This window comes from Rana temporaria, chromosome 6, assembly GCF_905171775.1.
Source record: "Rana temporaria chromosome 6, aRanTem1.1, whole genome shotgun sequence".
In the NCBI taxonomy this organism is placed as follows: Eukaryota; Metazoa; Chordata; class Amphibia; order Anura; family Ranidae; genus Rana; species Rana temporaria.
The window spans coordinates 1379597-1405738 of NC_053494.1; the positions used below are offsets into that span (position 1 = coordinate 1379597).

Consider the following 26142-nt stretch of genomic DNA (forward strand, 5'->3'; position numbering starts at 1 on the left):
GGGGGGTTGCAGAAGGCTAGGTGGGGGTGGGGGAGTTGCAGAAGATCGGGAGGGGGTGGGGGTTGCAGAAGGTCGGGAGGGGGTGGGGGAGTTCTGAAAGGTCGGGAGGGGGTGGGGATTGCAGAAGGTCAGGAGGGGGTGGGGGAGTTGCGGAAGGTCAGGAGGGGTGGGGAGTTGCGGAAGGTCAGGAGGGGGTGGGGAGTTGCAGAAGGTCGGGAGGGGGTGGGGGAGTTGCGGAAGGTCAGGAGGAGGTGGGGAGTTGCAGAAGGTCGGGAGGGGGTGGAGAAGTTGCGGAAGGTTGGGAGGGGGTGGAGAAGTTGTGGAAGGTCGGGAGGGGGTGGAGAAGTTGTGGAAGGTCAGGAGGGGGTGGAGAAGTTGCGGAAGGTCGGGAGGGGGTGGAGAAGTTGTGGAAGGTCGGGAGGGGGTGGAGAAGTTGTGGAAGGTCGGGAGGGGGTGGAGAAGTTGTGGAAGGTCGGGAGGGGGTGGAGAAGTTGTGGAAGGTCGGGAGGGGGTGGAGAAGTTGTGGAAGGTCAGGAGGGGGTGGGGATTGCAGAAGGTCGGGAGGGGGTGGGGGAGTTGCGGAAGGGGGGTGCAGCCTCTGTGCAGCCACTTTCTGTCTCCATACACTTCAGTGATGACATTTCTCAGGGGGCGGGGTTTCCTGATGGTGACCATGCAATGTGTGACCTGTGATGATACCTGGACCTTCATGGCAGGATCACCAGCCATTATTTCACAGAAAGTTACAAATCTGAAGACTGAAGACGCTTTCTGAAATGATAACAACGTGTTATGAATGATATGAAATTTTAGTGTTTGGGGCTCCAGCCAATCAGAACCACTTCTCAGGGAAATCCTCTTCCTGCTGGTCATGCAGATGTATGGTGAAGCGCACAGGTGCTCCACAATGCCACGCCCACAGCACTGTGACTGCACTGTCACCAAAAGCTCAACAATCTCAACAAAAGCTCAACAATCAGGAGCTGGTCCCTTAATCACATAATTACTGTGGCGGCCAATCACAGTGATCACATGACTGGAAAGCCTCCAGCATTACAAACCCTTAAAGGGCCGGCGTGAGCCTTCAGTAAGGGGTTAAATTATTTTTCTATTCACAGGAGCCCCCATCCCGTCCCATCAGGAAGACGAATTTCCCCTGAAGAAAAGACAACTTTATGCTTCTTGTTGGTGATAACATGAAAACCTTTATTAGACATAACTTTTATACATCCTACACAGATCACATGACTGAGCATTGGCCCCTCCCCTCCCCTCCCCCCCCCCCATTGTACAGACACATCTCAGTATAAAAGGTGATCAGGACTTCCTCTAGAATAATTGAAGACATAAATCTGGTCACAGCCCCGCCCCCCTTATTTCTCATGTGTGAGATTGACCAATAAGAGCTGAGACAGGACAAGGGAAGCAATTATCAGGAAGATAGAGGTGGAGATCCCAGAGGCATTTGATCCAGAAGGCTTCTTCGGCCCTAAAAAACACAACAATGATACATGAGGGTGGGGCAACACAGGGTGCAAGTAAGGGGACATTGTTTTTGGTTGAAGGCAAAACGTTGGTGCTTTAGGATGGAGATTAGAATTAGGTATTTCAGGGTGAACATGAGGAAGGGTCATGTTGGGGTGGAGGTATGGTAGGGTCATGTTGGGTGGAGGTATGGAAGAGCCATGTTGGGTGGAGGTACGGAAGGGTCATGTTTGGTTGGAGGTATGGAAGGGTCATGTTGGGGTGGAGGTATGAAAGGGTCATGTTGGGGTGGAGGTATGAAAGGGTCATGTTGGGTGGAGGTATGGAAGGGTCATGTTGGGTTGGAGGTAAGGAAGGGTCATGTTGGGTTGGAGGTATGGAAGGGTCATGTTGAGTGGAGGTATGGAAGGGTCATGTTGGGGTGGAGGTATGGAAGGGTCATGTTGGGGTGGAGGTACGGAAGGGTCATGTTGGGTTGGAGGTATGGAAGGGTCATGTTGGGTGGAGGTATGGAAGGATCATGTTGGGGTGGAGGTTTGGAAGGGTCATGTTGGGGTGGAGGTACGGAAGTGTCATGTTGGGGTGGAGGTATGGAAGGGTCATGTTGAGTGGAGGTATGGAAGGGTCATGTTGGGGTGAAGGTAAGAAAGGGTCATGTTGGGTGGAGGTATGGAAGGGTCATGTTGGGTGGAGGTATGGAAGGGTCATGTTGGGTGGAGGTTTGGAAGGGTCATGTTGGGGTGGAGGTATGGAAGGGTCATGTTGGGGTGGGGGTATGGAATGGTCATGTTGGGGTGGAGGTATGGAAGGCTCATGTTGGGGTGGAGGTATGGAAGAGTCATGTTGGGGTGGAGGTTTGGAAGGGTCATCTTTGGTGGGGGTATGGAAGGGTCATGTTGGGGTGGAGGTATGGAAGGGTCATGTTGGGGTGAGGGTATGGAAGGGTCATATTGGGTTGGAGGTATGGAAGGGTCATGTTGGGGTGGAGTTATGGAAGGGTCATGTTGGGGTGGAGGTATGGAAGGGTCATGTTGGGTGGAGGTATGGAAGGGTCATGTTGTGTGGAGATATGGAAGGGTCATGTTCGGGTGGAGGTATGGAAGGGTCATGTTGGGTGGAGGTTTGGAAGGGTCATGTTGTGTGGAGATATGGAAGGGTCATGTTCGGGTGGAGGTATGGAAGGGTCATGTTGGGTGGAGGTTTGGAAGGGTCATGTTGGGGTGGAGGTATGAAAGGGTCATGTTGGGGTGGAGGTTTGGAAGGGTCTTGTTGGGGTGGAGGTATGGAAGGGTCATGTTGGGTGGAGGTTTGGAAGGGTCACGTTGGGGGTGGAGGTTTGGAAGGGTCATGTTGGGTGGAGGTATGAAAGGGTCATGTTGGGGTGGAGGTATGGAAGGGTCATGTTGGGGTGGAGGTATGGAAGGGTCACGTTGGGTGGAGGTTTGGAAGGGTCATGTTGGGTGGAGGTATGGAAGGGTCATGTTGGGGAGGAGGTATGGAAGGGTCATGTTGGGGTGGGGGTATGGAAGGGTCATGTTGGGGTGGAGGTATGGAAGGCTCATGTTGGGGTGGAGGTATGGAAGGGTCATGTTGGGGTGGAGGTATGGAAGAGCCATGTTGGGTGGAGGTACGGAAGGCTCATGTTGGGTGGAGGTACGGAAGGGTCATGTTGGGGTGGAGGTATGGAAGGGTCATGTTGGGGTGGAGGTATGGAAGGGTCATGTTGGGTTTGAGGTACGGAAGGGTCATGTTGGGGTGGAAGTATGGAAGGGTCATGTTGGGGTGGGGGTATGGAAGGGTCATGTTGGGGTGGAGGTATGTAAGGGTCATGTTGGGTGGAGGTACGGAAGGGTCACGTTGGTGTGGAGGTTTGGAAGGGTCATGTTGGGGTGGAGGTATGGAAGAGCCATGTTGGGTGGAGGTACGGAAGGGTCATGTTGGGTGGAGGTACGGAAGGGTCATGTTGGGGTGGAGGTATGGAAGGGTCATGTTGGGTTTGAGGTACGGAAGGGTCATGTTGGGGTGGAAGTATGGAAGGGTCATGTTGGGGTGGGGGTATGGAAGGGTCACGTTGGGGTGGGGGTATGGAAGGGTCATGTTGGGGTGGAGGTATGGAAGGGTCATGTTGGGGTGGCGGTATGGAAGGGTCATGTTGGGTGGAGGTTTGGAAGGGTCACGTTGGGGTGGAGGTATGGAAGGGTCATGTTGGGGTGGAGGTATGGAAGGGTCATGTTGGGTGGAGGTATGGAAGGGTCATGTTGGGTGGAGGTACGGAAGGGTCACGTTGGGGTGGAGGTTTGGAAGGGTCATGTTGGGGTGGAGGTATGGAAGGGTCATGTTGAGTGGAGGTATGGAAGGGTCACGTTGGGGTGGAGGTATGGAAGGGTCATGTTGGGGTGTTGGTATGTTAGGGTCTGATTGGATGAGAGAAGAGGATATTTTTGCATGTAGAGGGGGAAGGGATAATAGAGTGAGGCATTACCTGGACAGCAGAGGGTTGAAGTACAGAACGGCCCCAGGGATTCCTGGGCTTGCAGTGCATTCAGGTTGGAGGCGTCATTATACCCTGTGGAGACAGATTGGTGGTGAATGGACGGTGAACATGGTGGAAAGAGAGGTCCATAAAGACATGGATGAGCGATTTTGGGGTGGACGAACTTGACTGGCATGCACAGAGTCCTGACCTCAACCCAATAGAACCAGGTCTTCTCCTCCAACATCAGTGCCTGACCTCCCAAATACTCTTCTGGAAGAATGGTCAAACATTCCCATAGACACCCTCCTAAACCTTGTGGGCGGCCTTCCCATAGACACACCCATAAACCTTGTGGACGGCCTTCCCAGAAGAGGTGAAGGTGTTATAGCTGCAAAGGGCGGAGCCAACTCAATATTGAACCCTCCGGACTAAGACTGTGGGGTCATGTGTGAGTAAAGGCCGGCGTCCCAATACTTTTGACAATATAGTGTATATTACATTACGCAATGATAAGGATAGGTTCGATGTCCCGGAGGATTGTGACTTCCTGCCGCTGTCACTCAGCACTCTGCCCCTTGCAGATTAAACGTATTATGAATGTCATTGTGTCACCGACAAATAAAGATGGCCGCCGCCCTCCACTCATCAAGAGAGGCGATTATCTCTCATTGTCAGGATAATCTCCAGATGAGACGTGTAAATCCAGACAGACATCCATGTGATCAAACGTGTTGAAATGAGAGGAACGCATTCTTCCACTGTTGTCAGACAGGCCGGTGGGGAGAGAGAAGAAGGGAGGTGGTGTGGCCCCTGGGGGCCCCTGGGGGGGTCAGGGTGAAGTGTACTTCCCTAGAAAGCAGGTGGAGTGAAGGACAAAGGAGGTAGAGAGATGGAGGTTTGGAGTGCTGTAAGTGTGCACCTCTGGAAAGAGCAGGTGAAATGATGGTGGGATGCTCTACTGGACTGAGGGGTGATGGAGGAGAGTGGAGGAGGCACGCCCCTCTGGAAAGAGCAGGTGAAATGATGGTGGGATGCTCTACTGGACTGAGGAGTGATGGAGGAGAGTGGAGGAGGCACGCTCCTCTGGAAAGAGCAGGTGAAATGATGGTGGGATGCTCTACTGGACTGAGGGGTGATGGAGGAGAGTGGAGGAGGCACACCCCTCTGGAAAGAGCAGGTGAAATGATGGTGGGATGCTCTACTGGACTGAGGGGTGATGGAGGAGAGTGGAGGAGGCACGCTCCTCTGGAAAGAGCAGGTGAAATGATGGTGGGATGCTCTACTGGACTGAGGGGTGATGGAGGAGAGTGGAGGAGGCACGCTCCTCTGGAAAGAGCAGGTGAAATGATGGTGGGATGCTCTACTGGACTGAGGGGTGATGGAGGAGAGTGGAGGAGGCACGCCCCTCTGGAAAGAGCAGGTGAAATGATGGTGGGATGCTCTACTGGACCGAGGGGTGACGGAGGAGAGTGGAGGAGGCACGCCCCTCTGGAAAGAGCAGGTGAAATGATGGTGGGATGCTCTACTGGACTGAGGGGTGATGGAGGAGAGTGGAGGAGGCACACCCCTCTGGAAAGAGCAGGTGAAATGATGGTGGGATGCTCTACTGGACCGAGGGGTGATGGAGGAGAGTGGAGGGGTGATGGAGGAGAGTGGAGGAGTGATGGAGGAGAGTGGAGGAGTGATGGAGGAGAGCGGAGGAGTGATGGAGGAGAGCGGAGGAGTGATGGAGGAGAGTGGAGGAGGCACGCCCCTCTGGAAAGAGCAGGTGAAATGATGGTGGGATGCTCTACTGGACTGAGGAGTGATGGAGGAGAGTGGAGGAGGCACGCCCCTCTGGAAAGAGCAGGTGAAATGATGGTGGGATGCTCTACTGGACTGAGGGGTGATGGAGGAGAGTGGAGGAGGCACACCCCTCTGGAAAGAGCAGGTGAAATGATGGTGGGATGCTCTACTGGACTGAGGAGTGATGGAGGAGAGTGGAGGAGGCACGCCCCTCTGGAAAGAGCAGGTGAAATGATGGTGGGATGCTCTACTGGACTGAGGGGTGATGGAGGAGAGTGGAGGAGGCACACCCCTCTGGAAAGAGCAGGTGAAATGATGGTGGGATGCTCTACTGGACTGAGGGGTGATGGAGGAGAGTGGAGGAGGCACACCCCTCTGGAAAGAGCAGGTGAAATGATGGTGGGATGCTCTACTGGACCGAGGGGTGATGGAGGAGAGTGGAGGGGTGATGGAGGAGAGTGGAGGAGTGATGGAGGAGAGTGGAGGAGTGATGGAGGAGAGCGGAGGAGTGATGGAGGAGAGCGGAGGAGTGATGGAGGAGAGTGGAGGAGGCACGCTCCTCTGGAAAGAGCAGGTGAAATGATGGTGGGATGCTCTACTGGACTGAGGGGTGATGGAGGAGAGTGGAGGAGGCACACCCCTCTGGAAAGAGCAGGTGAAATGATGGTGGGATGCTCTACTGGACTGAGGGGTGATGGAGGAGAGTGGAGGAGGCACGCCCCTCTGGAAAGAGCAGGTGAAATGATGGTGGGATGCTCTACTGGACTGAGGGGTGATGGAGGAGAGTGGAGGAGGCACACCCCTCTGGAAAGAGCAGGTGAAATGATGGTGGGATGCTCTACTGGACTGAGGGGTGATGGAGGAGAGTGGAGGAGGCACACCCCTCTGGAAAGAGCAGGTGAAATGATGGTGGGATGCTCTACTGGACTGAGGGGTGATGGAGGAGAGTGGAGGAGGCACGCTCCTCTGGAAAGAGCAGGTGAAATGATGGTGGGATGCTCTACTGGACTGAGGGGTGATGGAGGAGAGTGGAGGAGGCACGCTCCTCTGGAAAGAGCAGGTGAAATGATGGTGGGATGCTCTACTGGACTGAGGGGTGATGGAGGAGAGTGGAGGAGGCACGCTCCTCTGGAAAGAGCAGGTGAAATGATGGTGGGATGCTCTACTGGACTGAGGGGTGATGGAGGAGAGTGGAGGAGGCACGCCCCTCTGGAAAGAGCAGGTGAAATGATGGTGGGATGCTCTACTGGACTGAGGAGTGATGGAGGAGAGCGGAGGAGTGATGGAGGAGAGTGGAGGAGGCACGCCCCTCTGGAAAGAGCAGGTTGAGTAATGGATAGGCTCATCGCTGGATAGAGGGGGGGGGGGGGGAAACTTAGAGCCAGGAGAGAGAGAAAGACAGGAAAGAGAAAGTGAGGCCCCGTACACACGCCCGAGGAACTCGACATGCCAAACACATCGAGTTCCTCGTCGAGTTCTGTGTGAAGCCGCCGAGGATCTCGGCCGGCCAACTTTCCTCATTGAACAACGAGGAAATAGAGAACACGCTGAAAAGTGTACACACCACCGAGTTTCTCGGCAGAATACGGCTCCGACCGAGTTTCTGGCTGAATTCTGCCGAGAAACTCGGTCGTGTGTACGGGGCCTTACAGGGGAGAGAGCATGGAGAGAGAATCAGGAGAGAGAGAGCCAGGAGAGAGAGAGCCAGGAGAGATAGAGTATGGAGAGAAAATCGGGAGAGAGAGAACTGGGAGAGAGGGTGCCAGGAAAGAAAGTCAGGAGACAGAGCCTGAAGAGAGAGTGTAAGGAATGAGAGTGATAGGAGAGAGAGTCAGAAAAGATAGAGAGAGCCAGAAGAGAGAGAGAAAGGAGAGAGAGAGACAGGAGAGAGAGAGAGAGAGACAGGAGAGAGAGAGAGAGAGAGTCAGGAGAGAGAGACAGGAGCGTCATGAGATTCAGAGTTAAGAGAGACAGGAGAGAGAGTCCGGAGATAGAGCCAAAAGAGACTGGAGAGTGAGTCAGGAGAGAGACAATCATAAAAGAGAGAGTTAGGAGAAAGAGCCAGGAAACAAAGGAGACAGAGAGTCAGGAAAGAAAATCAAGAGAGAGAAAAAGAGAGTCAAGGCTGAGAGAGCCAGGAAAGAGATTCAGAAGAGAGTGGGGAGAGAGCAAGGAGATATACGAGAGGGATCCATAAGATATCGGAGAAAGAGCCAAGAGAGAGGGACAGAAGAGAGAGTCAGGGGAGAGAAAGTCAGGGGAGAGAGAGTCAGGGGAGAGAGAGTCAGGGGAGAGAGAGTCCGGGGAGAGAGAGTCAGGGGAGACAGAAGAAAGAGAGTAAGGAGAGAGAACCAGGATATATAGACAGAGAGAGAGAGAGACATTAAAAAAAGAGCCAAGAAAGAGAGAGAGTCGGGGGAGACAGAAAAGAGAGCGTCAGGAGGAGGGACAGACATTTTTGAATATTTTTTTTTTATACTTTTGACCCAGGCAATCTGAATGACTTTACCGATGACAAAAAATTGGACCCGTAGACAGGAGTCCTCTTCCGTGGTCTGCGGTAAGACCGTCACCTTCCAGAGAGCCACGCCCAGAGCTGCGGACACCGCGCCCCGCAGGGCTGACCTGAAAGGAAATGTCTTACAATCAGTCTGAGGCAATGACCAGAATCACAGTAAAGGAACCCCGGAGATATTGTTCAACTTTTGGGGGGATTCTGGAGATTTTCATAAAAGTTTAACCAGTTCATGACTAGAACAGGCATCAGTCAGGGATCAGTCAGGGGTCAGTCAGGGATCAGTCAGGGGTCAGTCAGGGGTCAGTCAGTGGTCAGTCAGGGATCAGTCAGGGGTCAGTCAGGGGTCAGTCAGTGGTCAGTCAGGGGTCAGTCAGGGATCAGTCAGGGATCAGTCAGGGGTCAGTCAGGGATCAGTCCGGGGTCAGTCAGGGATCAGTCAGGGATCAGTCAGGGGTCAGTCAGGGGTCAGTCAGGGATCAGTCAGGGGTCAGTCAGGGATCAGTCAGGGGTCAGTCAGGGATCAGTCAGGGATCAGTCAGGGGTCAGTCAGGGGTCAGTCAGGGGTCAGTCAGGGATCAGTCAGGGGTAAGTCAGGGGTCAGTCAGGGGTCAGTCAGGGATCAGTCAGGGATCAGTCAGGGGTCAGTCAGGGATCAGTCAGGGATCAGTCAGGGGTCAGTCAGGGATCAGTCAGGGGTCAGTCAGGGATCAGTCAGGGGTCAGTCAGGGGTCAGTCAGGGATCAGTCAGGGATCAGTCAGGGGTCAGTCAGGGATCAGTCAGGGGTCAGTCAGGGATCAGTCAGGGGTCAGTCAGGGATCAGTCAGGGGTCAGTCAGGGATCAGTCAGGGGTCAGTCAGGGGTCAGTCAGGGATCAGTCAGGGGTCAGTCAGGGATCAGTCAGGGGTCAGTCAGGGGTCAGTCAGGGGTCAGTCAGGGGTCAGTCAGGGATCAGTCAGGGGTCAGTCAGGGGTCAGTCAGGGATCAGTCAGGGGTCAGTCAGGGGTCAGTCAGGGGTCAGTCAGGGATCAGTCAGGGGTCAGTCAGGGGTCAGTCAGGGATCAGTCAGGGGTCAGTCAGGGGTCAGTCAGGGATCAGTGATGGGACCTTCCTATAAAGGTCACTTTAATATTATAATATTTTTAGTTTTTTTAATTATCACTTTATTATCAGTATGAGATCTACATGCTTGATTTGGAACACTTGTCCTGTATCATCCATCACCATTGCATTGGATTTCATTGTGTCATGTATACAATTTGTTTGTGCTGACATCTAGTGGCAACCCACTGTAACTACAATTTCTTTATTATTGTATTTCTGAAGTGGTACAATCCAGTTGACCTGTGTGTTTAGGTTGGTTCCCTCCCTTCTTCTCCGTGGCCCAGATTCAGGTACGACTTGCCCCTTTCTTACGGAGGCGCAGCGTACCGTTTTAACACTGCGCCTCCGTAAATTTCCTGCGCTACGCTTGATTCACGGAGCAGTAGCTCCGTGAATTGCGTGTGCGCTCCGGAAAACTGCCCGGCGTAAGGGCGCGTAATTTAAATGATCCCGTAGGGGGCGTGGATCATTTAAATTAGGCGCGTTCCCGCGCCGAGCGTAGTGCGCATGCTCCGTCAGGGAAACTTTCCCGACGTGCATTGCGGTAAATGACGTCGCAAGGACGTCATTTGCTTCAAAGTGACAATGAATGGCGTCCAGCGCCATTCACGATTCACTTACGCAAACAACGTCATTTTTCAAAATCGCGACGCGGGAACGACGGGTATACGTAACATGGGCTGCCCCTGCTAATAGCAGGGGCAGCCATACGCAAAAACCGACGTACGCAAACAACGTAAACTGCGTACGCAGGGCTCGCGTAGGGTTGTGAATCGGCGTTAGTATGCAATTTGCATACTATACGCTGACCACTACGGGAACGCCACCTAGCGGCCATCGCAAGAATGCAGCCTACGATATGATGGCATAAGAGCCTGCTAGTCATATCTTAGGCTGCCGTCGGCGTAACAAGGTTCCTGAATCAGTAGCATTCGAAACGCCGGCGCAAGTAAGCAATTGCGCTGCGTAACTATGGTTACGCAGACGCAATTGCTACCTGAATCTGGGCCCATGTTTCCTCAGGGAGTTACCAGCCTTCATGGTGGGAACAAGGATTAGAAGATCGATGTCTCTTTACACTTTGATATGATGGGTGAGAGTAGGGAGAGTCAGAAGAATCCGGAGAGATCCATCCACATAATTTACATCCATGTAAAACGACATTGGGTTAAACTGCCGTGTCTTATTGGAGAGTTAAGCTGTCTGTGGAGAGTGCTCGTTCAGCAGTTGACCATCCTGGCTGGATGGACCAAGGTCTACGGGAGGCATGTCAATGAATAGAGTGATGTTTGAAACAGAACAACGCTCATAATAATGACCAAAATTACGTAAAACCAAAGGAATCAAAATACGTGGAACACCAGAAATTTACAGGAGAAGTACAGGAGGATTACAGGAGAAGTACAGGGGAAGTACAGGGGAAGTACAGGGAAAGTACACGGGAAGTACAGGGGAAGTACAGGGGAAGTACAGGAGAAGTACAGGGGAAGTACAGGGGAAGTACAGGAGAAGTACAGGAGAAGTACAGGGGAAGTACAGGAGAAGTACAGGAGAAGTACAGGGGAAGTACAGGGGAAGTACAGGGGAAGTACAGGAGAAATACAGGGGAAGTACAGGGGAAGTACAGGAGAAGTACAGGAGAAGTACAGGGGAAGTACAGGGGAAGTACAGGAGAAATACAGGGGAAGTACAGGAGAAGTACAGGAGAAGTACAGGGGAAGTACAGGGGAAGTACAGGGGAAGTACAGGAGAAGTACAGGGGAAGTACAGGAGAAGTACAGGGGAAGTACTGGAGAAGTACGGGGGAAGTACGGGGGAAGTACAGGAGAAGTACAGGAGAAGTACAGGAGAAGTACAGGAGAAGTACGGGGGAAGTACAGGAGAAGTACAGGAGAAGTACAGGGGAAGTACAGGGGAAGTACAGGATAAGTGCAGGGGAAGTACAGGGGAAGTACAGGGGAAGTACAGGGGAAGTACAGGGGAAGTAAAGGATAAGTACAGGATAAGTACAGGAGAAGTACAGGGCAAGTACAGGGGAAGTACAGGATAAGTACAGGGGAAATACATGGGAAGTACAAGGGAAGTACAGGAGAAGTACAGGGGAAGTACAGGAGAAGTACAGGAGAAGTACAGGGGAAGTGCAGGAGAAGTACAGGGGAAGTACAGGGGAAGTACAGGGGAAGTGCAGGGGAAGCGCAGGGGAAGCACAGGAGAAGTACAGGAGAAGTACAGGGGAAGTACGGGGGAAGTACGGGGGAAGTGCAGGGGAAGTACAGGGGAAGTGCAGGGAAAGTACAGGGGAAGTACAGGGGAAGTACAGGAGAAGTACAGGGGAAGTACAGGAGAAGTACAGGGGAAGTACAGGAGAAGTACAGGAGAAGTACAGGGGAAGTACAGGAGAAGTACAGGAGAAGTACAGGGGAAGTACAGGAGAAGTACAGGGGAAGTACAGGGGAAGTACAGGGGAAGTACAGGGGAAGTACAGGAGAAATACAGGGGAAGTACAGGGGAAGTACAGGGGAAGTACAGGAGAAGTACAGGAGAAGTACAGGGGAAGTACAGGGGAAGTACAGGAGAAATACAGGGGAAGTACAGGAGAAGTACAGGAGAAGTACAGGGGAAGTACAGGGGAAGTACAGGGGAAGTACAGGAGAAGTACAGGGGAAGTACAGGAGAAGTACAGGGGAAGTACTGGAGAAGTACGGGGGAAGTACGGGGGAAGTACAGGAGAAGTACAGGAGAAGTACAGGAGAAGTACAGGAGAAGTACGGGGGAAGTACAGGAGAAGTACAGGAGAAGTACAGGGGAAGTACAGGGGAAGTACAGGATAAGTGCAGGGGAAGTACAGGGGAAGTACAGGGGAAGTACAGGGGAAGTACAGGGGAAGTAAAGGATAAGTACAGGATAAGTACAGGGGAAGTACAGGAGAAGTACAGGGGAAGTACAGGGGAAGTACAGGATAAGTACAGGGGAAATACATGGGAAGTACAAGGGAAGTACAGGAGAAGTACAGGGGAAGTACAGGAGAAGTACAGGAGAAGTACAGGGGAAGTGCAGGAGAAGTACAGGGGAAGTACAGGGGAAGTACAGGGGAAGCGCAGGGGAAGCACAGGGGAAGCACAGGAGAAGTACAGGAGAAGTACAGGGGAAGTACGGGGGAAGTACGGGGGAAGTGCAGGGGAAGTACAGGGGAAGTGCAGGGAAAGTACAGGGGAAGTACAGGGGAAGTACAGGGGAAGTACAGGAGAAGTACAGGGGAAGTACAGGAGAAGTACAGGGGAAGTACAGGAGAAGTACAGGAGAAGTACAGGGGAAGTACAGGAGAAGTACAGGAGAAGTACAGGGGAAGTACAGGAGAAGTACAGGAGAAGTACAGGGGAAGTACAGGGGAAGTACAGGAGAAGTACAGGGGAAGTACAGGGGAAGTACAGGAGAAATACAGGGGAAGTACAGGGGAAGTACAGGGGAAGTACAGGAGAAGTACAGGAGAAGTACAGGGGAAGTACAGGGGAAATACAGGGGAAGTACAGGAGAAGTACAGGAGAAGTACAGGGGAAGTACAGGGGAAGTACAGGGGAAGTACAGGGGAAGTACAGGAGAAGTACAGGGGAAGTACAGGAGAAGTACAGGGGAAGTACTGGAGAAGTACGGGGGAAGTACGGGGGAAGTACAGGAGAAGTACAGGAGAAGTACAGGAGAAGTACAGGAGAAGTACGGGGGAAGTACAGGAGAAGTACAGGAGAAGTACAGGGGAAGTACAGGGGAAGTACAGGGGAAGTACAGGATAAGTGCAGGGGAAGTACAGGGGAAGTACAGGGGAAGTACAGGGGAAGTAAAGGATAAGTACAGGATAAGTACAGGGGAAGTACAGGAGAAGTACAGGGGAAGTACAGGGGAAGTACAGGATAAGTACAGGGGAAATACATGGGAAGTACAAGGGAAGTACAGGAGAAGTACAGGGGAAGTACAGGGGAAGTGCAGGGGAAGTGCAGGGGAAGTGCAGGGGAAGTACAGGGGAAGTGCAGGGGAAGCGCAGGGGAAGCACAGGGGAAGTACAGGAGAAGTACAGGAGAAGTACGGGGGAAGTACGGGGGAAGTGCAGGGGAAGTACAGGGGAAGTACAGGAGAAGTACGGGGGAAGTACAGGGGAAGTACAGGAGAAGTACAGGGGAAGTACAGGGGAAGTACAGGGGAAGTACATGAGAAGTACAGGGGAAGTACAGGAGAAGTACAGGGGAAGTACAGTGGAAGTACAGGGAAAGTACAGAGGAAGTACAGGGGAAGTGCAGGGGAAGTACAGGGGAAGTACAGGGGAAGTACAGGGGAAGTACAGGGGAAGTGCAGGGGAAGCGCAGGGGAAGCACAGGAGAAGCACAGGGGAAGTACAGGAGAAGTACAGGAGAAGTACAGGGGAAGTACAGTGGAAGTACAGGGAAAGTACAGAGGAAGTACAGGGGAAGTGCAGGGGAAGTACAGGGGAAGTACAGGGGAAGTACAGGGGAAGTGCAGGGGAAGCGCAGGGGAAGTACAGGAGAAGTACAGGGGAAGTACAGGGGAAGTACAGGGGAAGTACAGTGGAAGTACAGGAGAAGTACAGGGGAAGTACAGGAGAAGTACAGGGGAAGTACAGGAGAAGTACAGGAGAAGTACAGGAGAAGTACAGGGGAAGTACAGTGGAAGTACAGGAGAAGTACAGGGGAAGTACAGGAGAAGTACAGGGGAAGTACAGGAGAAGTACAGGAGAAGTACAGGAGAAGTACAGGAGAAGTACAGGGGAAGTTCAGCCAAACAAGCTTAGCCTGTACTTCTTCTTTAACTCCTTCCGATCTGCGCTATGGCCGAATGATGGCTACCGCATGGACCTGCTTTTCTGGGAGGCCGTCAATAGACGAGTTGCATTTAATAATCAGAGACCCATTACTAACTTTGTTCTTGCATTCATATCTGACTGCTCCTGCCTTATAACGCCCTAGCCCCTCTCCCTCCCCCAGCTGCTGCATCTGGGCTTGCCCCTCCCTTTGTATATTTTATTCTTTCACTAAGCCCGACATTCATAATATACCGCCGCTATTCCTTCCCTGTTGACTTATACCCATCACTTTGCGCACCAACGGTTTTAAAGGGCCCCAACTTCATCATAATACAGACTGCTTATCTGTGTGAAATTCGTGTTTGTCTGCTGGAGGGGGGGTGGGGGGTAATGACAAGGTATTCTGGGGGTGTCAGTGAGGGGGAAGTCTTACACAGGGCTAGACGAGAGCAGAGAACCCAAAATTACCAGCAGGTCATGCGGGGGTAGCGCTACACATGTTACACTCATTGTTCATCCAGACTCACCTATCGAAAGGTGTGACTTTTTGGAATTTGAGGGACGTGATGGAGACATCGGGGAGGAGCACCGAGGACAGTTCCAGGGAGTCCCATGTCAGTGCCAAAGTCCTGCTGACAACTGATACAACATAGAGAACCGGTCACACAGAGCTGTACAAGAAGAATACATTTCTGCCAGTATATGGGCCGATCACTCAGAAATGATCGATGGGTAACCATCATACTAACAGGATGAACAAATATATCTGATGAAAAAATCTATACATACAGTGGGGGGGGGGAAATATTGATCGTCTCCCCTGCAGATTGTGTAAGTTCCCCCCTTACATAGAAATGAAGGGTCTATAATTTCTCTCATAGGTGTATTTTATATGATAGAGACAGAATATCAACCAAAACTCCAGAGAGATCACATGATACAAATGTTATCAATGGAGGAAAATAAGTATTTGACCCCCTTAGTAGGGATGAGCTACAATCATCACATAAAATGAATGCAGTGACTGAAACAAAGAAAGCAAATGACTAAATTGCACCATGTGTGGGCATCATAAGACCAATCAGATCGTCTCTGAGGATGAGATACCTGTGAAGTCTCCGGACAGAGGTAAGTTCCTATCTGTGAACATCAGCCGGTTGCTTGGAGATATCGGTCCATGTTTACCCACCAGATCTCCGACTCTGCAGTGCTGGGACCCCTGGGGGCCACACCACGACCAGTTCCCACCCTGGAGAGAGGAGAAAAGGGAATGGTAGTCTGTGTCTCATTTTTACACCCTACTCCCGGTGTCTCTGCCCCTCCCACACGATGAAGGCTGCGAGGGTGACACCATCTCCAGGAGCAGCCATCCACAAGTGTCAGTTCAGAGTGGATTCGTCTTTCCTTTTCTGGAGTTTACTCCTCTTGGTTATGCAGAGGCGGCTCTTTAATAAGGAACTAAGGCCTCGCACTCACAGGGGCCTCGCGGCCAGCTAACTTGCCCAATGCATTACCCTGGTTTTGAGGGACAGGGGACCTTAACGCTGCTGTAATCAGGCAGCATTATGAGCCCTGACTCAGGAGCGGGGCCGCCAGCGTCCCTAACAACCAGTGAATATCCGTGACACCACCCCTTGTGACGTCAATGACTCCGCATGCCCTCAGTCAATGTCGTCACAAGGGGCGGGTTCACCAGGTGACATCACAGGGTAGCCCCCACCCCTTAGTTATTAAAGAGCAGGATCTGGGGGTCGCCTTGTTAAAGGGGGCTTCCAGATTCCGATAAGCCCCCTGCCCACAGACCCCCACAACCACCGGCCAGGGTTGTGGGGAAGAGGCTCTTGTCCTTGAATTATTTTTCCCATCATGGGCGTGAGTGGGGGGCCCCCATGTCAAGTTTTGCCGAAGGCCTCACAAAGCCTAGAGCCGCCTCTGTGGTTATGACACCATTAAGAGTTTTATTTGTACATAGACTGGGAGTGGCTTCATACTAAAGATCAGCCAATCACTGATTTTCACTACCGACTTCTTCACAAGATCGTCTCCAATTTTAAAGCATGATAGGACTGAGGGGTGACAATTCCGTATTAAGGTTGTGTGCTCCACCCCTTACCATCACCTGGCATTGCACCACTTAGGTTGCGTTTGATGGACATTTGATGTCACACTTGGTCTCTCTCACCTGATTGGGTATTTCATACGGATTGTATGTTTCTCCCCCGCTGTCTTGGGTGCGGATGAACCAGCTGAGGTTCTGCAAGAAAAATAAACCATCAATAATAAAGTCTGGACCAGATCTGGGCTTGTACTCAACACCGGGGCAGATTTAGAAAGAGGGCTCAATTGGCCAGTGCCTAGGGTGGCAAGAGATGGGGGGGCGGCACAGTCTCTGTATACAGTTCTGGTTCTCATTTATAAACCTGACACGGCGGGTAAGAATATGTGTGGCATCTATAGTAGCAGAATCATTATTTATACCTTATTACTGTATGCCGGAATGCTTTTTACCTTGTCTGGGGAGACTGGCTGCAGGTCTACCAGGATTGTGGTGTCGCTGGATCCTCCATTCGGGTAGACAATCTGACTCTGTCAAAGAATACACACAGCTCAGAATCCACTGATATCTACGGAATGGTCACCTAGACCCAGCATTGTGCGTGTCTACAATAACCCTACAGTGTTGTCTATGGAATGATAGGCTGAGCTTTCCACGTGTCTTCTATTCTCCTACAGCCTTGTCTATGGAACGATAGGCTGAGCTTTCCATGTGTCTTCTATTCTCCTACAGCCTTGTCTATGGAATGATAGGCTGAGCTTTCCATGTGTCTACAATAACCCTACAGCCCTGTCTATGGAACGATAGGCTGAGCTTTCCATGTGTCTTCTATTCTCCTACAGCCTTGTCTATGGAACGATAGGCTGAGCTTTCCATGTGTCTTCTATTCTCCTACAGCCTTGTCTATGGAACGATAGGCTGAGCTTCCCATGTGTCTGCTATTCTCCTACAGCCCTGTCTATGGAACGATAGGCTGAGCTTTCCATGTGTCTTCTATTCTTCTACAGCCTTGTCTATGGAACGAAAGGCTGAGCTTTCCATGTGTCTTCTATTCTCCTACAGCCTTATCTATGGAATGATAGGCTGAGCTTTCCATGCGTCTTCTATTCTCCTACAGCCTTGTCTATGGAACGATAGGCTGAGCTTTCCATGTGTCTTCTATTCTCCTACAGCCCTGTCTATGGAATGATAACATGGGCTGAGCTTTCCACGTGTCTTCTATTCTCCTACAGCCTTGTCTATGGAACGATAACATGGGCTGAGCTTTCCATGTGTCTTCTATTCTCCTACAGCCCTGTCTATGGAACGATAGGCTGAGCTTTCCATGTGTCTTCTATTCTCCTACAGCCTTGTCTATGGAATGATAGGCTGAGCTTTCCATGTGTCTTCTATTCTCCTACAGCCTTGTCTATGGAACGACAGGCTGAGCTTTCCATGTGTCTTCTATTCTCCCACAGCCCTGTCTATGGAACGATAGGCTGAGCTTTCCATGGTTCTTCTATTCTCCTACAGCCCTGTCTATGGAACGATAGGCTGAGCTTTCCATGTGTCTTCTATTCTCCTACAGCCTTGTCTATGGAACGATAGGCTGAGCTTTCCATGTGTCTTCTATTCTCCTACCTACAGCCCTGTCTATGGAACGATAACATAGGCTGAGCTTTCCATGTGTCTTCTAATCTCCTACAGCCCTGTCTATGGAACGATAGGCTGAGCTTTCCATGTGTCTTCTATTCTTCTACAGCATTGTCTATGGAATGATAGGCTGAGCTTTCCATGTGTCTGCTATTCTTCTACAGCCTTGTCTATGGAACGATAGGCTGAGCTTCCCATGTGTCTGCTATTCTCCTACAGCCTTGTCTATGGAACGATAGACTGGGCTTTCCATGTGTCTGCTATTCTTCTACAGCCTTGTCTATGGAACGATAGGCTGAGCTTTCCATGTGTCTTCTATTCTCCTACAGCCTTGTCTATGGAACGACAGGCTGAGCTTTCCATGTGTCTGCTATTCTCCTACAGCCTTGTCTATGGAACGATAGGCTGAGCTTTCCATGTGTCTTCTATTCTCCTACAGCCTTGTCTATGGAACGATAGGCTGAGCTTTCCATGTGTCTGCTATTCTCCTACAGCCCTGTCTATGGAACGATAGGCTGAGCTTTCCATGTGTCTTCTATTCTCCTACAGCCCTGTCTATGGAACGATAGGCTGAGCTTTCCATGTGTCTTCTATTCTTCTACAGCCTTGTCTATGGAACGATAGGCTGAGCTTTCCATGTGTCTTCTATTCTTCTACAGCATTGTCTATGGAACGATAGGCTGAGCTTTCCATGTGTCTTCTATTCTTCTACAGCATTGTCTATGGAACGACAAGCTGAGCTTTCCATGTGTCTTCTTTTCTTCTACAGCCTTGTCTATGGAACGATAGGCTGAGCTTTCCATGTGTCTTCTATTCTCCTACAGCCTTGTCTATGGAACGATAGGCTGAGCTTTCCATGTGTCTTCTATTCTTCTACAGCCTTGTCTATGGAACGATAGGCTGAGCTTTCCATGTGTCTTCTATTCTCCTACAGCCCTGTCTATGGAACGATAGGCTGAGCTTTCCATGTGTGTTCTATTCTCTACAGCCTTGTCTATGGAATGTACTTAGATCCATGCTTACACAGATGTAATACTTTTTATATACAAAATGAACGCACAGCATTGTCTACAGAATGCACAGATTAAGCTTCACATGTGTCTTCTATTCTCCTACAGCCTTGTCTATGGAACGTTGATGAAGACTGAGCTTTCCAAGTGTTTACATAAAGCATTGTCTATGGAATGTTCACATAGACTAAACTTTCCATATGTCTATTATCCTTCTACAGCATTGCCTTTGGAATGCTAACATAGACTGGGCTTTCCATGCATATACTGTTCTCCTACAGCCTTGTCTACGGAACATTCACTTAGACTGGGCTGTCCATGCATATTCTATTCTCCTACAGCCTTGTCTACGGAACATTCACTTAGACTGGGCTGTCCATGCATATTCTATTCTCCTACAGCCTTGTCTACGGAACATTCACTTAGACTGGGCTGTCCATGCATATTCTATTCTCCTACAGCCTTGTCTACGGAACATTCACTTAGACTGGGCTTTCCATGTGTAGCACCCGGGGGTTTAGTCAGGGAGCTTGTCACAAATTTACTTGCCAGGAGTAGTTATCTTGGACAGTTTATTGATTGATTTCTCCCTAAGTTTGGCCTTGTTGCACTTTTCTCTTCTACCACTAAGTGGCCTAGTACTAGGTACTAGAAGGGCAACCCAAGGTCAGGTTATGGGTATATGGGGTATCTCAGCCAATGGGGAGGGGTTTTCTTGAATCCCTTGGTCTGCTGGGAGAGCCCATATATTCGGGTGAGGTCAGGTGATCGGGGTTCTGTGCCACCTGGACGGCTGTCTGGGTGGACGTGTGTCGTACGTCCCAGGCTGCTAGGACGGAGATTGGGCCTATCCCGGACGCATCTGGCTGTGTGAGGGCCTATCCAGAAGTAATGAGAGCAGCGCAGGGTTGGGATTGCGGCTTGCAGTCCAACCTGAAGTGACACAGTTGTCTTTTTTCACCCTTCAAATCTCTATTATTGGGGTGTAGAGTTTATGTTTTCATAGATACATTATTGGGGTGTCTCTCTAGGGTTCCGAGATATTTGGCCTACAAAACAGAGACCACACAGTCTCCTTACCATGGAAATTCTTCCACTGATGACTCCAGAGAACTCCGCAGAGACTCGGACCCACTCGCCGTCCAATGACAGTTGATTCTGAAAGGTGGCACAATGCATCCTGGGGAAAAATGGCAGTCAGCAAATTTATTACTGATGGAAGGAGGTGCAAAAGTCAGAAAACTCAAATATCACTTCATTCCTGAATGTCGTATGGAGATCTCAGGTCTTTACTGGAGGGGCTCCGTTCACCCAAAATAGAACATGTCATTTATGGTGGAGCTAGAAAGAAGAACCTGCCACCAATTCTCCATTCTTTCAGTTAAGTGTCTTTGTCCTTCCTCATAAACTCCAACTACCTAAATGGTTTCTCAAAGTTAGTGTCTCTGCCCCTCCCACGCTGGTTAGATCCTCCCTAGTAGTTTGTGTCTCTGCCCCTCCCACAATGAGGAGATATCCTGCAGTAGTTTGTGTCTCTGTCCCTCCCACAATGAGGAGATTTCCTGCAGTAGTTTGTGTCTCTGCCCCTCCCATGCTGGTTAGATCCTCCCTAGTAGTTTGTGTCTCTGCCCCTCCCACAATGGGGAGATTTCCTTCAGTAGTTTGTGTCTCTGCCCCTCCTACCATGAGGAGATTTCCCTGCAGTAGTTTGTGTCTCTGCCCCTCCCACAATGGGGAGATTTCCTGCAGTAGTTTGTGTCTCTGCCCCTCCCACAATGGGGAGATTTCCTGCAGTAGTTTGTGTCTCTGCCCCTCCCACAATGAGGAGATTTCCTGCAGTAGTTTGTGTCTCTGCCCCTCCCACAATGGGGAGATTTCCTGCAGTAGTTTGTGTTCTGCCCCTCCCACCATGGGGAGATTTCCTGCAGTAGTTTGTGTCTCTGCCCCTCCCACAATGGGGAGATTTCCTGCAGTAGTTTGTGTCTCTGCCCCTCCCACAATGGGGAGATTTCCTGCAGTAGTTTGTGTCTCTGCCCCTCCCACAATGGGGAGATTTCCTGCAGTAGTTTGTGTCTCTGCCCCTCCCACAATGGGGAGATTTCCTGCAGTAGTTTGTGTTCTGCCCCTCCCACTATGGGGAGATTTCCTGCAGTAGTTTGTGTCTCTGCCCCTCCCACCATGGGGAGATTTCCTGCAGTAGTTTGTGTCTCTTCCCCTCCCACAATAGTGAGATTTCCTGCAGTAGTTTTTTTCTCTGCCCCTCCCACAATGGGGTGATTTCCTGCAGTAGTTTGTGTCTCTGCCCCTCCCACAATGGGGCATTTTTCTGCAGTAGATTGTGTCTATGCCCCTCCCACCATGGGGAGATTTCCTGCAGTAGATTGTGTCTCTGCCCCTCCCACAATGAGGAGATTTCCCCCTAGTGAAGTATTTTCATCATGAAGGTTGATTTCACTCACCTGGACCCGTTGACATAGTGGATGACCAAAGACCGGCCAAGCGCGCTGTGAGGACCAGACAGAGGTAAGTTCATGTCTCGGAATCTTCCGGTCTTGTTGTCCAGGTTTAGTAAAGAGCCGTGTCTTCCACTGATATCTCCCACCTCATATTCATCATCTGTTCCATTACCAGCCGCTGGAGAGCTGGCCATATTTACAAGCAAAGGGTTGAAGTGGCCTCGAATTTGCTGATTTGAACACGGGTCGTCTGACCCAGAAGTCACCGGAAGCTGATGGATATGGAAACCTCCAGCAAGGCCACTCAGTCCATGGAAATTAACGTCAATCACCGTCGGGGTGAATTCAGATACCTGAGAGGCCTCTAATGCTCCGCCGGCATTACCGGAGCCGGACCAAAGATTGGTCCTACCTTTGAAGATTGGCTGGAGAAGAATATTGGCACAGGCCACACGTGGAGACCGCCCTTCGGGTTCGTGGATGACCACAGACCGCCCAATGATAGACGTTGGTCCTTCAAGTGAAGTAAAAGAGTCGGTAAACAAATATCGAGCTGAAAAGGGGGCAAGAAGAGTGATCGGGACAAGTCTCCCAGCATAATCCCCAGCCTCACACCGCAGGGGGTTGGTTGGGTTACACTCTTGGCTATAGTTCCCACCAGTTGATACATTATATGGGTTGAAGTGCCCTCCAGCACTGGCACAGTCTTTAGACTCTGTTGGGAGCAGAAATTCATGGATGTGCCAGTTATGGTTTTTGCTGAGGCTCTCTGAGACGTGGGAGAGCTCAATATACACCGTGAGGTCATTGTAGGGATCGCTTGTAGCCTGTTGGAACATTATCTTGCCAACTACCCCTTTACGGAAAGATGCAAGGGCCGTAACCACTTCTCCTTCCAAATTGATGGTGCTGCAGGCCCACGGTTCCCCGTTGGCTTTTAAAATAAGGACAGAACGGGCGGTGACACTGTTGTTACCAAAAAGTGGCAGATTCCAGTCAGTTAGAACAGCGCTGAATGCCTCACGGCCCTGCAGAGTTCCGTGTCGCCCACTCAAGTCTCCAATGGGCCATGAACTGTGGCTACCTCTATTGTTTGCCGTACTCAATGACAAGGGATTCCAGAGACTCCCCGTGTTCGCTTCATCACACAAGTTCTGGTCTGGGTGGTGACGAGCCCGGACAGGTAGAGAGTGAATTCTGTACTGGCCGGCAAGTCCCCGGAGCCTCCACAGGTTTATGGAAAGTTCAGTAGGGTGGAAGGGCGACTCTTGTTTGAAACTAAAAGATCCGTTGACACCGGTCATGCTAAATTGTGCCGAAACCTCCTTCGTCTGTATGAGCTTCAACTCTGCACATGCCCATCTCTCCTGGTATTTTATCACAAGATAGGGCATCACCTCCGTAGTATTGAGTTCAAGGCGACTCTTGGCAACATTTTGGTGGTTTACCTGGGCACTTCCTAAAAGCTGGACGTTATTTCCTTGGCAGGCGTTCGAGAAGAAGAGAGAGGCGTTGAGTGCCGCCATCTCTTCCAGGAGTCTTAACTCCATCACAACTGTGATTGGCTGGGGAGTTGAAGGCTGCAGGAAGTAGACTTGTCCTATAATGAAAGAGTGGACAGCGGCTTTCCAAACCCGGTGGGCACCGGTGTCTAGATTTACACATGTTTGCAGGCCACAGGTCTTTAAAATTAGGGAGCGCCCATCGTACCTCAGGTTTCGATCAACTACAACCTGCGTCGTTCCTTTAATTGTGAGATCAAGAATAGATTGACCAATGTGGACTACGTCACAAGGGTCCCGAGGTGCTCCATAGATCACCGGGAACTCATGGATGGAGATATCGACATTTCCACATCGAGTGGACAGGTTTGTTCGGAGGGCCCATGTGTTTGTGTCTATGGTTACGGAACCTTGCACGTTGGTCATTTGTATCTGGGCGGTGATATCACCATGGCAACACGAATCTGCAAGATAAGAGAATAAAACTCTCAATGGTGAAACAAGAGAAAACAATTGTAACAAAAATCATAAAGTAATGTTACAATTCACGTAAATGAGTTCTGCACTCGAGGAATTTAATAAAGTGACCCTAAAATTCCCGGGTCACCACACACCTTGGCTTGGGGGATGTTGCATTTATGGGGGACACCCTCTCCACCACTCCAGTGTACCTCTGCCACCTCACTCCCGGTGACAAAGTGGCCCCGCCCACACATTTGATTTTATTTCAATTTTATTCCTTTTTTAGGGTCATTCTATATTAGATTCCTGGAGCACAGCGGGTATTTATGTGAATTGCTTCACCAACTGATATCGGTTGTTGTTGTAGCTGTTTTTTTTTTTTTGCACTCTGTTACATGTTCAGCATTTAACCACTCGCCTACCGGACTGATGGACACTCATGAGGCTGCACTGATGGACACTCATGAGGCTGCACTGATGGGAACTGATGAGGCTGCACTGATAGGCACTGGTAGGTGGCACTGATGGGCAGCAATGAGGCTACATCTCGATCTGTGATTATCTGTGTCAAAAAGATGCTCACCCCAGGGGTGGGGGGTTCTGGTAGGACCTTAATAGAGACTATAGCGTGGTCAGCAAATGGTTAAAGTGATATTAAAGGCATAATAAGAAAAACAGAGCAGCCTCAATCATCCTCTTCTCAAGTCCCCCGCTCCTGGCCCCTCCCTCCTGCTGATGGCCCCCATGCAAGCAGCTTGCTATGGGGGCACCTGAGCAGGCTCACTCCTGAGCCGCTGCCCTGCATGTCCAGTCACACACGGAGCATGGCTCGGGCCCCACCAGAGCTCTCTCCCCATGGGCTCATTGGCTGTGATTAACAATGGTTCCCACTGCTGTCTCAGCCAATGAGAAGGAAAAGACCTGGGAGAGCTTCTGCTCTCATGGTGTTCAGGAAAGTATTGGGGGCTGCTGCATGCAGAATGTTTTTTACCTTCATGCACAGAATGAACCTTTACAACCACTTTAGGCTTTACAATTAACTTCAAGTCAAATCAGTAAGGACAGTTCAAAATGTGTCTGCCCCCCCCCCCCCCCCCCGGGAAGGTGAGCTGACATTCTGCTCTGCAGCACAAACATTACGTTAATCAATGACCACATTCCTTCTATCACTGAGGTCCCCAATGCCTTCATTTCTGCTTTACATTTTCTATTCCATGTGATCTGGAAATCTGGACTTACCTAGAAGGAGAGTGGCAAGGGCGATGAGAAGAAGCATGGTGCCCTCTGGGAGAAGGTTCCCTGTATAGAAGGTCTTGGTTGATGGTCCTTTGGGAGAAGGTTCCCTGTATGGAAGGTCTTGGCTGATGGTCCTCTGGGAGAAGGTATGGAAGGTCTTGGCTGATGGTCCTCTGGGAGAAGGTATGGAAGGTCTTGGCTGATGGCCCTCTGGGAGAAGGTTCCCTGTATGGAAGGTCGTGGCTGATGGCTCTCTGGGAGAAGGTATGGAAGGTTGTGGCTGATGGCCCTCTGGGAGAAGGTATGGAAGGTCTTGGCTGATGGCCCTCTGGGAGAAGGTATGGAAGGTCTTGGCTGATGGCCCTCTGGGAGAAGGTCCCCTGTATGGAAGGTCTTGGCCGATGGCCCTCTGGGAGAAGGTCCCCTATATGATAGGGTTTGGCCGATGGCCCTCTGGGAGAAGGTCCCCTGTGTGGAAGGTCTTGGCTGATGACCCTCTGGGAGAAGGTCCCATGTATAGAAGGTCTTGGCTGATGGTCCACTGGGAGAAGGTCCCCTGTATGGAAGGTCTTGGGTGATGGCCCTCTGGGAGAAGGTCCCCTGTATAGAAGGTCTTGGCTGATGGTCCTCTGGGAGAAGGTCCCCTGTATGGAAGGTCTTGGGTGATGGTCCTCTGGGAGAAGTTCCCCTGTATGGAAGGTCTTGGCTGATGGTACTCTGGGAGAAGGTCCCCTGTATGGTAGGTCTTGGCTGATGGCCCTCTGGGAGAAGGTATAGTAGGTCTTGGCTGATGGCCCTCTGGGAGAAGGCCCCCTGTATGGAAGGTCTTGGCTGATGGTCCTCTGGGAGAAGGTCCCCTGTATGGAAGGTCTTGGGTGATGCCCCTCTGGGAGAAGGCCCCCTGTATGGTAGGTCTTGGCTAAATGTCCTCTGGGAGAAGGTCCCCTGTGTGGAAGGTCTTGGCTGATGGTCCTCTGGGAGATGTTCCCCTGTATGGAAGGTCTTGGCTGATGGTCCTCTGGGAGAAGGTCCCCTGTATGATAGGTCTTGGCTGATGGCCCTCTGGGAGAAGGTATGGTAGGTCTTGGCTGATGGCCCTCTGGGAGAAGGTTCCCCGTATGGAAGGTCTTGGCTGATGGTCCTCTGGGAGAAGGTCCCCTGTATGGAAGGTCTTGGGTGATGGCCCTCTGGGAGAAGGCCCCCTGTATGGTAGGTCTTGGCTGAAGGTCCTCTGGGAGAAGGTCCCCTGTGTGGAAGGTCTTGGCTGATGGTCCTCTGGGAGAAGGTCCCCTGTGTAGAAGGTCTTGGCTGATGACCCTCTGGGAGAAGGTATGGAAGGTCTTGGCTGATGGTCCTCTGGGAGAAGGTCCCCTGTATGGATGTCTTGGCTGATGGCCCTCTGGGAGAAGGTCCCTTGTATGGAAGGTCTTGGCTGATGGGCCTCGGGGAGAAGGTCCTCTGTATGGAAGGTCTTGGCTGATGGCCCTCTGGGAGAAGGTCCCCTGTATGGAAGGTCTTGGCTGATGGGCCTCTGGGAGAAGGTCCCCTGTATGGAAGGTCTTGGCTGATGGGCCTCGGGGAGAAGGTCCTCTGTATGGAAGGTCTTGGCTGA

General features: G+C 51.1%; 1 protein-coding gene across 1 annotated transcript in view; it reads right to left on the reverse strand.

Moving 5' to 3' along the window:
• Positions 1 to 1275: 1275 nt before the first annotated feature.
• The window catches only part of LOC120942725, a 28559-nt gene continuing 3692 nt past the window's right edge, over positions 1276 to 26142 (reverse strand). The window contains exons 3-13 of the mRNA XM_040355650.1: positions 25025 to 26138; positions 24534 to 24939; positions 21334 to 23296; positions 19955 to 20054; positions 16685 to 16762; positions 16359 to 16430; positions 15284 to 15425; positions 14704 to 14815; positions 8256 to 8371; positions 3968 to 4051; positions 1276 to 1489 (exon numbers count right to left, since the gene is read on the reverse strand). Coding sequence (XP_040211584.1) covers positions 1374 to 1489; positions 3968 to 4051; positions 8256 to 8371; positions 14704 to 14815; positions 15284 to 15425; positions 16359 to 16430; positions 16685 to 16762; positions 19955 to 20054; positions 21334 to 23296; positions 24534 to 24939; positions 25025 to 26138 — 4303 coding nt within the window. The 3' untranslated portion in view covers positions 1276 to 1373. The remainder of the gene's footprint in view (positions 1490 to 3967; positions 4052 to 8255; positions 8372 to 14703; positions 14816 to 15283; positions 15426 to 16358; positions 16431 to 16684; positions 16763 to 19954; positions 20055 to 21333; positions 23297 to 24533; positions 24940 to 25024; positions 26139 to 26142) is intronic.